The following is a 13,974-nucleotide window of genomic DNA, read 5'->3' as shown; positions in this document are numbered from 1 at the left end:
GGGGGGGTTACTTTAAAAACATGTTGGAATTGTTTGAAATAGTGAAAAAATGCAAACAGTAAACTGGCAAAACCAAACTACAGTGTATATTATGCAACCATTTAAAAGAATGAAGTCATTTTCTATATACTGACATTGGATGGGGCTCCAAGTCATTAAGTAGAAAACAAACACAAAAACAGTTTCAGAAAATGTGTACAGTGCGATACCACTTACGTTAAAACACAAAACAAAACTAGAAAAACTAAAAGTTTGGAACGATTACCTCAGGAGGAGCATGTGATGGGGGAGAGTAAAAGGAGAAGTTATACTTGTTAAAATATTTGTATTGTTAAATTAAACAATAATAAATAAAACTGGCTGCAGTTTGAGTTTGGCATCTTGGGAAGCTGAACAAATTCCATTGAGAGAACTGCTCTCTTGTTTAGAAAAACAGCCTGAGGGGCTCTCTGGATGTGGTGTGGAAGGAGAGAAGAAAGGTTTAAAAAAAAAAATCTTGAGTAATGGAACAGAACTCTGTGAGAAGGAGTCCTAGCAGCTGCAGAGGGAGAAGTTTTAGAATAGATGTGGAAAGGGCTCTTAGGACTGAGGAGGGGTCTAATATTTGGTGGGCAGCTAGAGCCTGAGGAGATAGATGGACAGGAAGGAGGGTGGCAGGGATGGCAGAGGAGTTTTGAAGGATAGCAGTAACCTGTACTTAATTGTAAACTCTTTCCTAGATGTACTGTGTTGTAATTTCTCTTCATGAAACCAAATTTTTAGTGAAAGTCTGTTATATGCAGCAGCCTTGGGTGAGCAAAATTTTGGTTCCTGAATTCGGCCTAGGTTCGGCCTAGGATAAGATAGAGTAGTAAGTGCAGGAGCTATAGGGGGTGGTTGGAAGCCTAGAGACCTCAAAGAGGAAGCTGCAGTATAAGCTGACTTCAGAGTGGGACATGAGATAAACCCTAAAGGAAAGGTGACCCTGGAAAGCGGGGGAGAGATTTGGGTTTACTAAAAAACTAAGGGAAAACTCCCCAAAACAGTAGCCAACCAGGCCCTGGGGTCTCTAGATGGGCTGAGGAAGAAATGGGGAGGAGGGCTCAGCTTTAGGCTTGGGATCCTCATTCCTTTCTACCCCTCAGATGTGGCTACTTACACCCCACCTCTAAGGCAGCTTCTTCTCAGCCTGGTTCATTTAGTTTAATGGGACTTCCAACCCTCTCTCTAGGGTTCCATGCTTTTATCCCTGCAGCTATCCTCTGGAATACCTGGAGCCTTCTTGGCCTTAGAGATGCCCCTTAGAATTCTGGGTCCTGCAGAGAACTGTAACTTCCCTCTTTGCCATGCAGGAGATAAGGTGCCTGGCAGTGCCAATGACTTGGTGGCTTGAGTCTTAGAATCATGTAGCCCGAGTTGGTTTTATTTGTGGTACCTCATTGCAGACCCAGCCCAGTGCACCTTGTCCACTCCCCGCATCTCCCTCACCCACCAGACACACTCACCCAGCTTCACTTGGAGCGGGGATGGTTTGTAATTCATGGCTACTGACTCACCCTCCCGGGCGTCACAGTCTCCGTCTGAGATGGAGGCGGCGGCTGGGTCCTGGGGGGTTGGAGGGGAGAGAGCAGGAGACAGGGAGTTGTTAGAAAGTAAACATAGGGAGCTGCTCCCCTGGGCCTCTGAGGACATTCACCCCTGGCAGCAGGCAGGAGATTCAGGGAGGGAGGGGCAGACCCATCCACCCTGGGAGGTAAACCCTAAACAAGATAGAAGAGCCAAGGATCTCAGTCCCACTTACACCCACCTGGGTGTCTGTCTTTAAAGTCCTGTGTGATCCAGCCTCCCTCAGAAAGCCCACTGTGATTCCTTAAACCCACAGGACCTCCTTCTCTAACCTCCCATACTAGTCACCCTGTTCTGCAGGGCCCTTCCTATATACTTATTTGGAACGGTCTTTCTAGGTTCCCATGAGTTTAAGTCTGCATTAAGGTCAGTGTAGCTCCCTAAGACAGGCCTTCTCCCTCTGTTTCCCTTAGCACTGGACAGGTCCCTTCACAGGATCTAGAGAACTGTCAGCATAAGCCAGGCCAGACTTTAAAGCTGCAGCCATCGGACAAAAAGAGTTCTCATGAGGACTTCTTTATTTCACAGATGTGTCCTAAAGAGTATCTTCTGGGAGAACCTGAAAGTTGGCTTGGTATCTACCATACCCAGGTGAGAGGACAAATTTAATGACAAATCAGCTGATGGCCAGTTAGGCCTGTACTGTTCACTAATTTCACTATTCCCTTCAAAACACCCCAAACCTCTGCTGTAAGGTCCAGGGCCCTGGCCCACCTTGCCTCAGTCAGTTGGAAGGGGCTGGAGTCATTCACATTCTCACTGAGAAATTGATAGATCCACTGATAAGGGTGCTGTCATCCTAGGCGTCTGCCTAGAACCACAGAGTGGTAAGCCCAAGGTCTGAGGTGTGCAGAGTGGATCCAAGTCTGTGCTTGTTCTGCCTTTGGGGATGCAGAGAGCAGACAGATAGGCAAGTAGAATGCTCTAAGACTGGCCCCACAGTGTCAGGCCCAGGGATCTGAGTGGCTGCTGGTGACCCAGCAAGGAAAGAATATATAACAATTACGGTGGCTTTTGTTCCCTTTACAATGAGGCAGTAGGAAGGAAAACATGCTTGTCACTAAGGGGAAAGGGAAAAGTCTAGAATGTTTGGGAGGGAAATCCTGACCTTCTCTGTGTTCCTTCAGGCTACCTGAAGGAACAAGGCCCTGGGTGGGCTGTGTTGCCACGGTGGTTTGTGAGTTCCTGAGGGCAGAACCTGGGCTTCTGTCCTCTGTTCTGACCCCCACCCCTTAGCCGTGGTTGAGGGGGACAGGGCAGAAGGCTCTGCTCAGAAAAGGTCGGGTGCTGCAGTGGCTGCATCTCAGGTAACTTCCCATGCTACAAGCCTTTCCAGTCCTTTTTCCTCTGTCTGCCTGGTTCAGCTCCTCCTTGGGATACTTCTTACTGACACCATCTGCCCCCTGCAGACTTGGAGAAGCAGGCCTCTAGCGGCCCCTACATGCCTCTCTGCTGCCAAAACAGCCTCAGAGGGCGCCACCTGCAGGAGAGGGGGAGACCTGACAGCTGGGCTCTGGCTGTCCCCTGAGGCCACAGGAAGGGCTCACTCCCAAAGCAGCCTGAGGGAGGGTTTCTTAAAGGGTGAAGCCCATAACCATCCTTATGGGACCCTACCAGGGAAGTATTGGCACATTTCCAATTTCCTTAGTCACATTACTTTTTCTGTAGCATTTGTCACATGCCACACATACCACATCCATTTGGAAATGGTTTCCTCTGCTGGCTTTCAGGATACTCGGTTCTGTCTCCTCCCATAGCCCTTTGTCTTCTCTGCAGGGTTCTGCCCTCAGGCCTCCTCTCTCTCCTTGGGAACCTTGATATCTCCTATAGTTTGGATTAACATGTTTACACTGCTGACTTCTAAATCTATGGCCTTCCAATCATTAATCTCCTCTGTAACCCTCCACCCCATCTACCCCATGGGAGTGTTAAGCCCCACTGTCCTTTCCCTGGGTTGACTTCTAAAACATGAGCCCTCGGGCATTTGGGGCTAACTTTTTCCTCCTCGGTGCAGATGAGTTCATCAGGTTTCTTCTCTCAGGCTAGAGGTACTTGGCAGCAATAGTAACATTGGAGGGAAACTACAGGAAGGACGGGGCCTGACTGGGGGCTGGGAAGCTGTTGAGCAACTCTAGTCACAGGGACCCACATGTGGCCCTCAAAGCCACTGGGAGGGTCCTGGTGCCATTTGATCCCTAACTGAAATAGCTAATCCCTTTGGGTCATGAGCCAGGGTACAAAGCCCTAGACTGAGAGGTCCCATGCAAAGCCCACCATATAGCATCTCCCCTGTCACTGTCCATGATAGAAAGCCATCTTAGTGGCAAGAACAAAGATCTCTGGCACTGTGCCTGCAAACTCAAGCCTTTATTATGAGTTTCCTGTATGTCTTCCCTGAGAAATACAGCCAATGCACCATGACGATCACATGGAAATGTAATCAGGGAGATTAAATGTGAAATATTCATGAATATAAGTATCAGAGAGGAATCCAGGCAGAAGGAAGTGTCTGGCTCCAAGAAATCAGGGAGAATTTAAAATGCCCCCCAAGGACATCTGATAGGAGTTAGATCCGGGAACTAGAGTGGGGATTAGCAAGATTATTAATAAACACTAAGCAGAGACAGACATTGAAATGCATCTCTAATAGCAACCCATGTTTCTGCAACCCTTCAAACAAATTCTCCACCGACTGTAGAAATGATTAATAGCCCAGTCTCACTGTTTCTGGGACAGAATATATAGGCTAATGGCCAGTGCAAAGCCAATATAACTAGGGGAAGGCAAAAGTGCCAGAAGAATCCTTAGAGTTAGTCTGGTCCAGCGATTTTCATTAAACTGTACTTCCTGAACCCTGTGCCTTGAGTGGAGCTGAGCGAAAGCAGGGAGCAATAGGAGGGGGTCCGGCTTCCCATCAACCAGAGTAGACCCACTTTTATTTCATTTACATATCAGCCTTTCCACAAGATTTTGGTTGGAGAGTTGTGTTGCTTAAAAAAAATTAAAAAAAGGTTAAAATCTATTGATCTAATTCAATCTGATCTTTAAAATCATTTTATTATAGAAATTATTAAACTGACACAAAAGTTGAGAAAACAATATAGTGAGATGCTGGGTAGCTATCACCCAACAAATATCACCTTATTAACCCAATCTTTTTATAAATTCCAGTTCCTCCATTTACTAGCTGCGTAACCTGGGCTTCAGTTTCCTCATCTGTAAAATGGGACTAATACTAATATCTATGTCAAAGGTTCTTGTGAGGCTAAAGTTTGTTAACATATATAAGAAGCACTGAGAATAGTACTTAGCGTAGTACATACTGAGCACTATATCTGTGCGAGCTATAAAGTTGTTATTAGTACATGTTCTGTGAGGCCCACACAATCATGGACAGGGTGCCTTGGGAGTGACTAGTTCACAGCTGCAGCCCTGACTTATGTGGGGAGGTATCTCTGGAAAAGATCCTCTCTTCAAAGGGTGAGGAAGGGCCTGACCAAGGGGGTATTCTGGCTCATCTCTCTCCTCACTCCACTATGCTGCATTTCCCTCACTTATTTAAGGCCTGGGGTTCATAAAGATAAATAGAAAATAGGCCCATCCTTAAGGAACTACCAGTAAATAAAGGTAACAAGAACCATAGAAAAGTAGACAAAAAGTGAGAAAGGGAGGGTGGTCTGAGAAAACTTCACAGAGGAAACCACTTGAAAAGATCTCAAAACATCAGATTACCAGTTAAGAGAAAGGAGAAAGGAAATTCAGGGAACATCTGCAAAGGCTCAGAAGCATAAAACTAGCATTGCATATTCAAGGAACAGTCAGTATTTTGTTATAGTTGAAACCTAGAAGGTATGCTGAAAAGTGGCAGGAGATAAAGTTGTGGAGTCAGGAAGGCTCAGATCATGGTGGAAGATGGGACTTGATTTTGTTCTTTACTCAGAAGATAATGGGGAACCAATGAAGCCTTAAGCAGAAGAGCAACATGATCAGATTTTAGATGTTGAAGGACCCTGGATAGCCGTGTAAAAGACGGACGGCAGGGCAATGAGACTGGAGGTAAGGATAATTAGGAAACTACTGCAACGGGGCCAACAAGAGAACAGGGACAAGAACTAAGCTGAAGCAGAACTTAAAAGGGCAGGAAGGAGAATGTTAAGGAGGGTAGAATTGGCAGACTTTAGAGATAAAATGTAGGAGTCTAGACATTCCAGTTTTCTGTCTGGAGTAATTAGGAATAGGGGACTAATTACTAAGACAAACAATGCAGAAGGCATAGCTACACTGCCAGAAAAACCAGATGAGTTCAGGTTGGGACATGTTGAGTTTTGAGGTGTCTTTTTGGATACCCAGATGATATCATTAGTCAGTAGCATTTGAAGTTTGGGATCTCAGAAAAGAGGTGTGGGCTAGTGGTGATGGAAGCCACAGAGGAGAATAAACCCCCTCAGAGAAACTGAGCAAAGTGAAAAAAGACAAGAACCAAGAATGGAGCCCTGGGGCATTGAACCTTAGGGAATGAATGGAAGACGTAGACTGAGTAGAAGCTGAAAGATGAGATGTAGGATAAGGTCTAGGAAGCCATTCAAGTAGAGTTTCAAGGTGGAAGAAATCAACAGTGTCAAATAAACAGCTGGGTCTATAAGACAACGACAATATTTAGAAATAAGGAAGTCATAGGTGGCCTCGACAAACACAGTTTTAATTGAAGGGTAGGAGCAGAGCCCAGATTTAGGAGGAAATAGGAGATGAGGAAGTAGAGATGGAACACAGGCTAGTCTTTCAAGGACTAGACTGAGGAGGGAAGAAATGAGAATGAATGACAGCCAGAGGGGGCTTTGGAGTTGAAGGATTTCTTCGGAGCCAGGGAATACCACTGTCCTAGGCTGGGGTGGAAAGAAACTGGGTAGAAAAGATGTTTGATGATATACTGTCTTTGAGGAGTCAAGAAGAGATGGAACCAGAACCTTGGACCAGAGGAGGAAGGCTCCTTACTGAAATGAAAGGGAGGTGAAAATGGGTAGGGGATGCAGATAACATGGACGCAGAAAGATGGGTGGAAAGTTAAGGGAATTCATTTCTAAAAGCCTAATTAGGTAAAGGAAAGGGTTGAATACTAAGAAGACAGGGAAAAGAGGGATGCTTGGTGGCTGGCCAGGAGTGGAAGGAGATCATTCTGGCTGGGCACCTAGCTACAAATTCTCATCTTTCCCCCACCCTTGATCTTGACGCCAGGATGAAAGGCGCTCTCCGTGGTGCTGAACAATTCTTCCTTTGTCTTGTGGACTGAGCATGGGTGATTCAGGGTAGAGACATGATTCCATTTTAGCTTTTCCACAGGAAAGGCAACCTCTGTCCTCACCTCCAAGCATTAATTCTCAGGAATATGGAAACTTAAATGGATTTAGAATGAGGTATGAAGAGGCAGAGTACTTGTACAAACATTATCTAAACTTTCTTTGCTGAACACACATGAAGTTTCCTCTAGTTTTAGGAGGAAGCTGGCAGATGCAGTCCTGAGTTGTGAAATGCTGAAAGGCTACTTCTAGGATAAAGTCATGTCTATATCCTATTCAGTCACCATGGGCAAAGGCAGGAAGCAGTACAGACCTAAAGCAGGAACAGGGCCAGGAAGAAAGATAGTGCTGATAACGGAACAGGAAAGCAGGGAAGACCTGGAGCTCAGACCACTCTGACAGGTGAGCGCAGCATGATAGGGTATCAAATACCAACTCTGTTTCTGTCACAGTTTGTCCAGAGGTCATCTCAGAAACTACCTGCAGCTATGGTCCCCCTGTTCAGGGTTATGCCACTCTCCCAAAACATCTTTTGAAAGTAGGTGAGGATAAGCATGTTTGGATATATTTTAGAGGGATATACAGAAAATACAACTCAATGCCTTTCTGCCCAATGTCCATGGCTGGGCAGAAACATAATCTCCTGTTCAAAAATATTCAGTAGCTGGGCCGGCCGAGTGGCTCAGTTGGTTAAGAGTTGGCTTAAGAGCGCAAGCTCTGAGCAACAGGGCCACCAGTTCGATTCCCACATAGGCCAGTGACGCTGTGCCCAGCTGAGTTGTTGCTGAGCTGCCAACAGTTGGCAGGATGGCTCAGCTGGAGTAACAACAAGATTGCCTGAGCAATGGTGGGCTATGCCCACTCACAACTAAGGCTGAACTTGGCACCTTGAGCTGAGCTGCCGCCCAGATGGCTCAGTGGATAGAGCGTGCGCTCTTAACAACAAGGCCACTGGTTGGACTCCTGCATGGGATGGTGGCTACGCCCACCCGCAACTAAGATTGAACACAGCACCTTGAGCTTAGAGGCCACAAGCTGCCGACAGGAAGCCAGATGGCAACTGGCGCCCTCTATGACGAAGATTGAAGAAAAACAACTTGGTCGGTCCCCTTCCACAATTCTCCAACACTGTTCCCCCTCCCCCAATTCCCCAATAAAAATCTTAAAAAAAAAAAGAATATTCAGTAGCAATCTAGGCTTTGGTTAGACCTCTCTACTTCCCTCCAGATGGCTTTTCATTCAGCCTCTAAGGCATTCCCATATGTTTCTGACTCTACATCTCAACATGAGAATCATTTGGACAATGACAGCTCTTACTCTGTGGTATGACCTGAAGTCCTAAGTCTCATTTCCCCAGTTCAATTGTTGGGCAGATCCCACTTTTATTCCCCACGTCTCCTTCTCCAGGATTTCTATCCTTTTGGGACATGTTAAGACTCTTGGGGGTCCCACTTATAGGAAAGGACAAAGACTTCTCACAGGGGCAAGGTTTTTGTGGGGGAGATTTGGAGGAGAACCTTGGAAACATAAGAGAGAGAGAGAGTCTCTCCAAATGTTGTTAGTAGTTCTTACAAAGAGGGAGAAAAAAACGGAAAAGCTGGTGAAAAATCTATGAAGCATGAATTTGGGAGAGGAGGCAGAGGATCCTGTCTAACTCAGAGAGTCCTCTTCCATCAGCCTAAATCTCCTCCATCTTCTGTTTTTCTCTAAAAGAAGAATCGATTCAAGAAAAGTCAAAACACTGAGTGTCTGCTGTTTTCCCAGAACTGGACTGGGTGCTAGTAGCAGAATGCAGAGGAAGAAAGCACTTTTTCTTTATATGTACCACACTTCTGCAGGGCATTGTGGGATAAAGTCAAGTTTGCTGAAAAGAAGTGGAAAGGATTCTTATGCTAGGGCTAGAGTTTGAGAGCTCAAATTGGCTCTGTGAGTAGCTGAGGATTTTATGTCTCCTTAACCCTCTGTTGGGTGCAACTGATCTCACAGATTGTTTTGAATTTCTGTCGATTTTTATACTGAATTTATGCAATAAACACATATTGTTTTTACTTTGTGGCAAATTAAAATTTCATTCTGAATAAATAATCAGCATGCTTACATGCTCTTTTCATTCATTTTCAATTTAAATAAATAAATGTCATACATGCATCTAGTAGATGCATTGTGCCTGAACTCGTAACTTTTTCATTGTGCCTGACGCAGGGTTAAGTAGTTCCTAGGATAGAATTCATTACCCCAAACAAGCGCCACTGAGCTTTAGTATCTTTGTGGTGGCTGTCATTGGGAGAACCAAAATAGAGTAGAGTGCTGCTGACCCCAGGCCTAGTAACAACTGTAGCCACAGCAAGTTTAATAGATCTGTCTATTATAAAGTAATACGTGCTAAAACTTTTTTTTTTAAGATTTTATTGGGAAATTGGGGGAGGGGAACAGCGTTGGGGAATCGGGGAAGGGAAAGAGACAAGTTGCTGTCCTTTTGTTCTTCAGTCTAGTTGTGGAGGATGTCACTTCACTGGTCCAAGTTGGTATTGTGATCATTGTACTCTTCCTGGCTGAGTCAATTGCTCTCCGGCCCTTGGGCAGCCGCTCATGGCGGCTCACGGCAGCTCACGCTGGCTGCCGGCCACTCACGGTAGCTTACGGCAGCCCACTGCAGCAGGGGCTGCAGCCTACGCCGTCACTTGGCAACTCATGGCAGCCCAGCTCCAGGTCGAACTGTTGTTCACCATCTTAGCTGTAGAGGGTGCAGGGTCACTGGCCCTCATGTGGGATCTGAACCGGGGTTCCGGCTGCTCAGAGCTGGCACTCCCAAGCCAATTCTTAAACAATGCACCACTTGGCCAGCCCCATGTTAAAACTTTTTAAAAAGTCACCTTTAGAGCCGGCGGAGTGGCGCGTTTAGGCGTTGGCTTGGGACCCCAGCTCTGAGCAGCAGGGCTCCTGGTTCAGATCCCACATATGAGGGCCAGTGACGCTGCGCCCTCTACAGCTAAGATGGTGAACAACAGCTTGACCTGGAGCTGGGCTGCCATGAGTTGCCGGCAATGGCGTAGGCTGCAGTGGGGCTGGCCGGCAGCGAGAGTGAGCTTTCATGAGCTGCCATCCAATGGCCAGCAAGTGACTGCCTCACCTGGGAAGAGCGCAATGATAATACCAACATGGGTCAGTGAAGCCATGTCCTCCACAACTAGACTGAAGAACAAAAGGACAGCAACTTATCTGTTCCCCTTCTCCAATTCCCCAATGCTGTTCCCTCCCCCGATTCCCCAATAAAATCTTTAAAAAAAAGGTCACCTTTGGTTTCACCACTTTGAGACAACCCCTGTTAATGTTCTATGACTCTTTTATGTGTACCACAGTAGCAACACTCTGGGGTTTCCCCTCTCTGGAAGCTGGTGCTGCTCCTGTCCTCACGGTCACAGGGGTGGGCCTACAGGTACTATGTTGGTTCTATGTGCTCCCATCCCTGCTTGGACCAGGTAGAGCCAATCAGAGTCTCCACAGAATTGGGAAGTGGAACTAAAGGGAGATGTAAAGCTAAAGACTGTGGATTAGGTAGCAGAGAAAGCCATTGGGCAGGGAGACAAGAATAAAGCTGATGTTCAGAAAGAAGCAAACACAAGAGATAGAGAAAGTGCTCCCTAGATTTCAGGTTCTGGTTCTAGAGCTTGCCCTGCCTTTGCCTACATGCCTGCCCTCAGACACTATGGGAAACCCCAATTTCTTATAGTCTAGTTTCCGTTTTAGCTCAAGCTAGCTTGAGTTGGATTTTGTTCCTGTAACCACAGAGGACCAACGAATACATGTGCACAGAACAACATTTAAAGAAAAAAAATCACACTGTATCTTATATTTTGTATTTTTAAAAATTAGTATTAGAACATAATCAACTTACCATATTTTTATATAGTCTTGTAACCATCAGTTTAATGGCTGCATAATATCCACAGAGGGGATATACAATGACTTTTAAACCATTAACTTATTTTAGATATTCAGGTTATTTGTAAATTTTCACTATTATAAATAATGCTACACTGAAATCTATATAAATTTGCTTTCAGGGTCATTTCCTACATCAAATAGAATTAGTAAGTAAAAAACATGAACATTTTAAGATTCTTGGTACATACTGCCAAACTGCTTTCCCAAAGGATTGTTCCCATTTATAATGCCTCCAGTCATGACTGAGAGCTATAGCTGGTTTTTAATATTTTATTTTTCACTGTGTGCCAGGGAATTTCAGGTCATCACATCTATCCATTATCTTCCAAGAGAGGTCTACTCCAGTCCTTATTTACCTGGTTCCCTCTGGGAAATCTTCTTTCAAAGAACAGAATTTCCTCTGGGCATCCCTTGCCAGACAAAATACTCCTGACTCGAGGCCACCAATTAAAAACAAAATGAGACTAGACTTTGTTATACTGAAGCTTGAGGAAGGCTCTCCATGGAGAACCAGTACTGCCTCGTGGCTGGCCACCATGCTTCAGCTGGTCCTTGGTCTGTGCAGTAGGAACAGTGACTATAATTGCAGAGCCAGAAGGCACACTTCACAGAATGAGTCTCCCTTGCTTTCAGACATGGGGTAGGAGAATTAGCCAAATGGTTTTGGAGTTATCCCAGTGCGAGTGGCGGCTCTTACTTCCATATTCGTTATTTATTTTCCAGAAATAGCTACTCAGAAACACAGAGAGAAAAGGATGGCATAAGATACGAAGCTAGTACTAGGATGGCAAATAACTGGATTCATTTTTGAAATTGGGAGACAAATGACCAGTGAATTTTTAAAAAGAAGATTTAGAATCCTTCTTTGCCTTCTTCATGGTTGTCCTACATTGATATTCTGCTCTTCATTCCTGTTTCCACTCACATGGAAACCCTATGACCAAAAAACCTTCATTTGGGATATAGAACAAATCAGCTCAGGGACACCCACTGTAGCAGCTGTGGCTTGGGGGAAGCTTGTGTATAAAGGCCTAGGGAACGCGCCTTGTGACCCAAGAAGCAGGAGAAATTGAGAAACCTTGGTTCCTCTGGGAGGCCTGTCTTGGTCTAGGCCCTTCATCCCCACACTTAAGCCAGATGTTGAAGAGGTTTCTGCCTTACCTTGGACCAGCTAGAAAACCAGGTGTTGGCAGATACAGTCTTGTGACCTAAAAGGTTTTTGAGCCCCACATCCTTCTACTCACCCACCCCCCATTTCAACCTCTTTAGGAAAAGACCATCTCACTTAATGGAGAATCTTCTTTAAAAATAGATCAACAATGGCAAAATGGTAAATTTCATGTTATGTATATTTTATCACAATAAAAAATGGAAAAAAAAAGATTGACAGGGCCTGAGGCAGAAGAAAATGGTATGAGGGTGAGTGGTGGAGAGGAAGTAGTCCCTTCTCCTCTTTTCTTAGTCAGGTTCAGCCAACAGACTTTGGGGATGAGGTCTTTCATATGAGAAGGGAAATGATTCTAAATTCAAGGGAGCTGGAGGGGCCAGAAGATTCTGGGTTGAGTTTCTTGAGGCATTTTACTTGGGGTGCCCCTTAGGCAGAGCCCAGATGAGGGGAAGAAGGGAACCAGATGTTCAGGGCTAACAGAGCTTTAGGGAGCATGGTCCAGAGGATCTTTCTGTTTCCTTCCGGGATGTGGATTCTAGTTCTCCAAGGTAAGGAAAAAGGTATAGGGCACTGAGGAGTGATGCTGGCCAGGAATCATCGATAAAGGGCATTTGGTTGGAGAGTCCTTGAGACTGATCATCCCCCAGCCTTCCCTATGGTAGGAAGCTGAATCAGGAGAAATATTAGTAGACACTGACATTTGGTCTGGGCCAGACTGACTTATAGATCCCTGTCTAGATCTTGGCCCTAAATATCACCTGAGGCTTTCGATAATTTCAATTACTCAAGGAACTACACCTGACCTGCACTGGTTCATAAATCTTTTGGACTCCTTGATTTCCCAAGAAAGCAAAGCAACAGTCTGGCAGTCTATGAGATGTTTTCACAGAGCTGCCATCTCTGATCCCTTTCTTCTGGCCTTGGAAGAGTCAAGAGCTACTTGTCTGCAACAGATAAGGGACTTGGAGGGCAGTTATCAAACAACTTCTCCCCTCTGTGGCATTTTCTGTCTTTCCCTTCCTCTCCTTTTCAGCTTCTCCTAACTTTCTAACCGCCATTACACCTGGCAAGCCCTACTTTTTGCTCACAAAGACAACTTACCGTTCTAAAGCTTAGCTCTCTAGCCAGAGCAGTCTCCTATTCTTTCCTTTTTGTAATCCCGATAATTAAAACACCAGTGAGTTCATCACATGTTAAAAAAGCTTGATATTCAATGAACACCAACAGGGGCAAGCAGGGCACAATGTACTTTGGGGAGAGAAAAACACCAAGACCTAATTATTGCCAAGAAGACTTGAATCTAAAAGTGGGGAGAGGATAGGCACATAAACTAGCATATTTAAGGTGGAGAGAGAAGCATGAGAGGCAGGAAAGCATGAAGGGTGGTCAGGCCTAGGCAGAAGCCTGGTTAAACCAGAAGTCTGGCTATTAGGTAACTGGGTACTTTGGCAAGAGGATTTAGAGCAATGACTGGCTCAGCTCTGGGGCTAGACTCTATTCTTACTACTTTTAGCTGCTGCTGCTGCTATGACCCCTACACTGCCTCAAGGCACTCAGCCCATCCCATTTCTGGTGGGTCAAACACAGAAATGGGATGGGCTGAGTATAGCAGGGGCTTTCTTTTACCACTGAGATGCACAAACGGGTTTCCCACAGAGAAGGGTCAAGAGGCTCTTGGTGGGTGTCTGGGAAGTGTTTTTATTGTGAAGGTAAACAATGATTCAGAATCCTGAGTGCTTGAGAGAGAGAGATATGTGGCTCTGGTAAAATAAACTCTCATTGCCTCTAACCAAGCCTAGGGCCAGCAGGCACTCTCACCAGGCCTGCTGTATGTAGCAGCAGGGAGGTGAATGCTAAGGGCTCCTGGAGGTTCAGGGTCCAGTCTAGGAGTGAAAGAGGTCAGGGAGGGGTTAACTGAGAAGTGTGTGTGTGTGTGTGTGTGTGTGTGTGTGTGTGTGTGTG

The 13,974-nt window shown here is 45.6% G+C and overlaps 1 protein-coding gene across 4 annotated transcripts in view; it reads right to left on the bottom strand.

Annotated features, from left to right (window-relative positions):
* The window catches only part of FAM219A (family with sequence similarity 219 member A), a 54,099-nt gene that overhangs the window by 6,333 nt on the left and 33,792 nt on the right, over positions 1-13,974 (bottom strand). For 2 of the 4 annotated variants that reach the window (XM_019624495.1, XM_019624494.1), the window contains exon 2: positions 1,536-1,584. In XM_019624495.1, coding sequence (XP_019480040.1) covers positions 1,536-1,584 — 49 coding nt within the window. Of the gene's footprint in view, positions 1-1,484; positions 1,585-13,974 lie in introns of all 4 variants that reach the window. The other 2 variants (XM_019624493.1, XM_019624491.1) reach the window with 1 other exon arrangement.

Source organism: Hipposideros armiger, unplaced genomic scaffold, assembly GCF_001890085.2.
Source record: "Hipposideros armiger isolate ML-2016 unplaced genomic scaffold, ASM189008v1 scaffold_591, whole genome shotgun sequence".
NCBI lineage: Eukaryota > Metazoa > Chordata > Mammalia > Chiroptera > Hipposideridae > Hipposideros > Hipposideros armiger.
The sequence above is the reverse complement of the archived record's forward strand: the minus strand, read 5'-3'. Positions and strand labels throughout refer to the sequence as shown.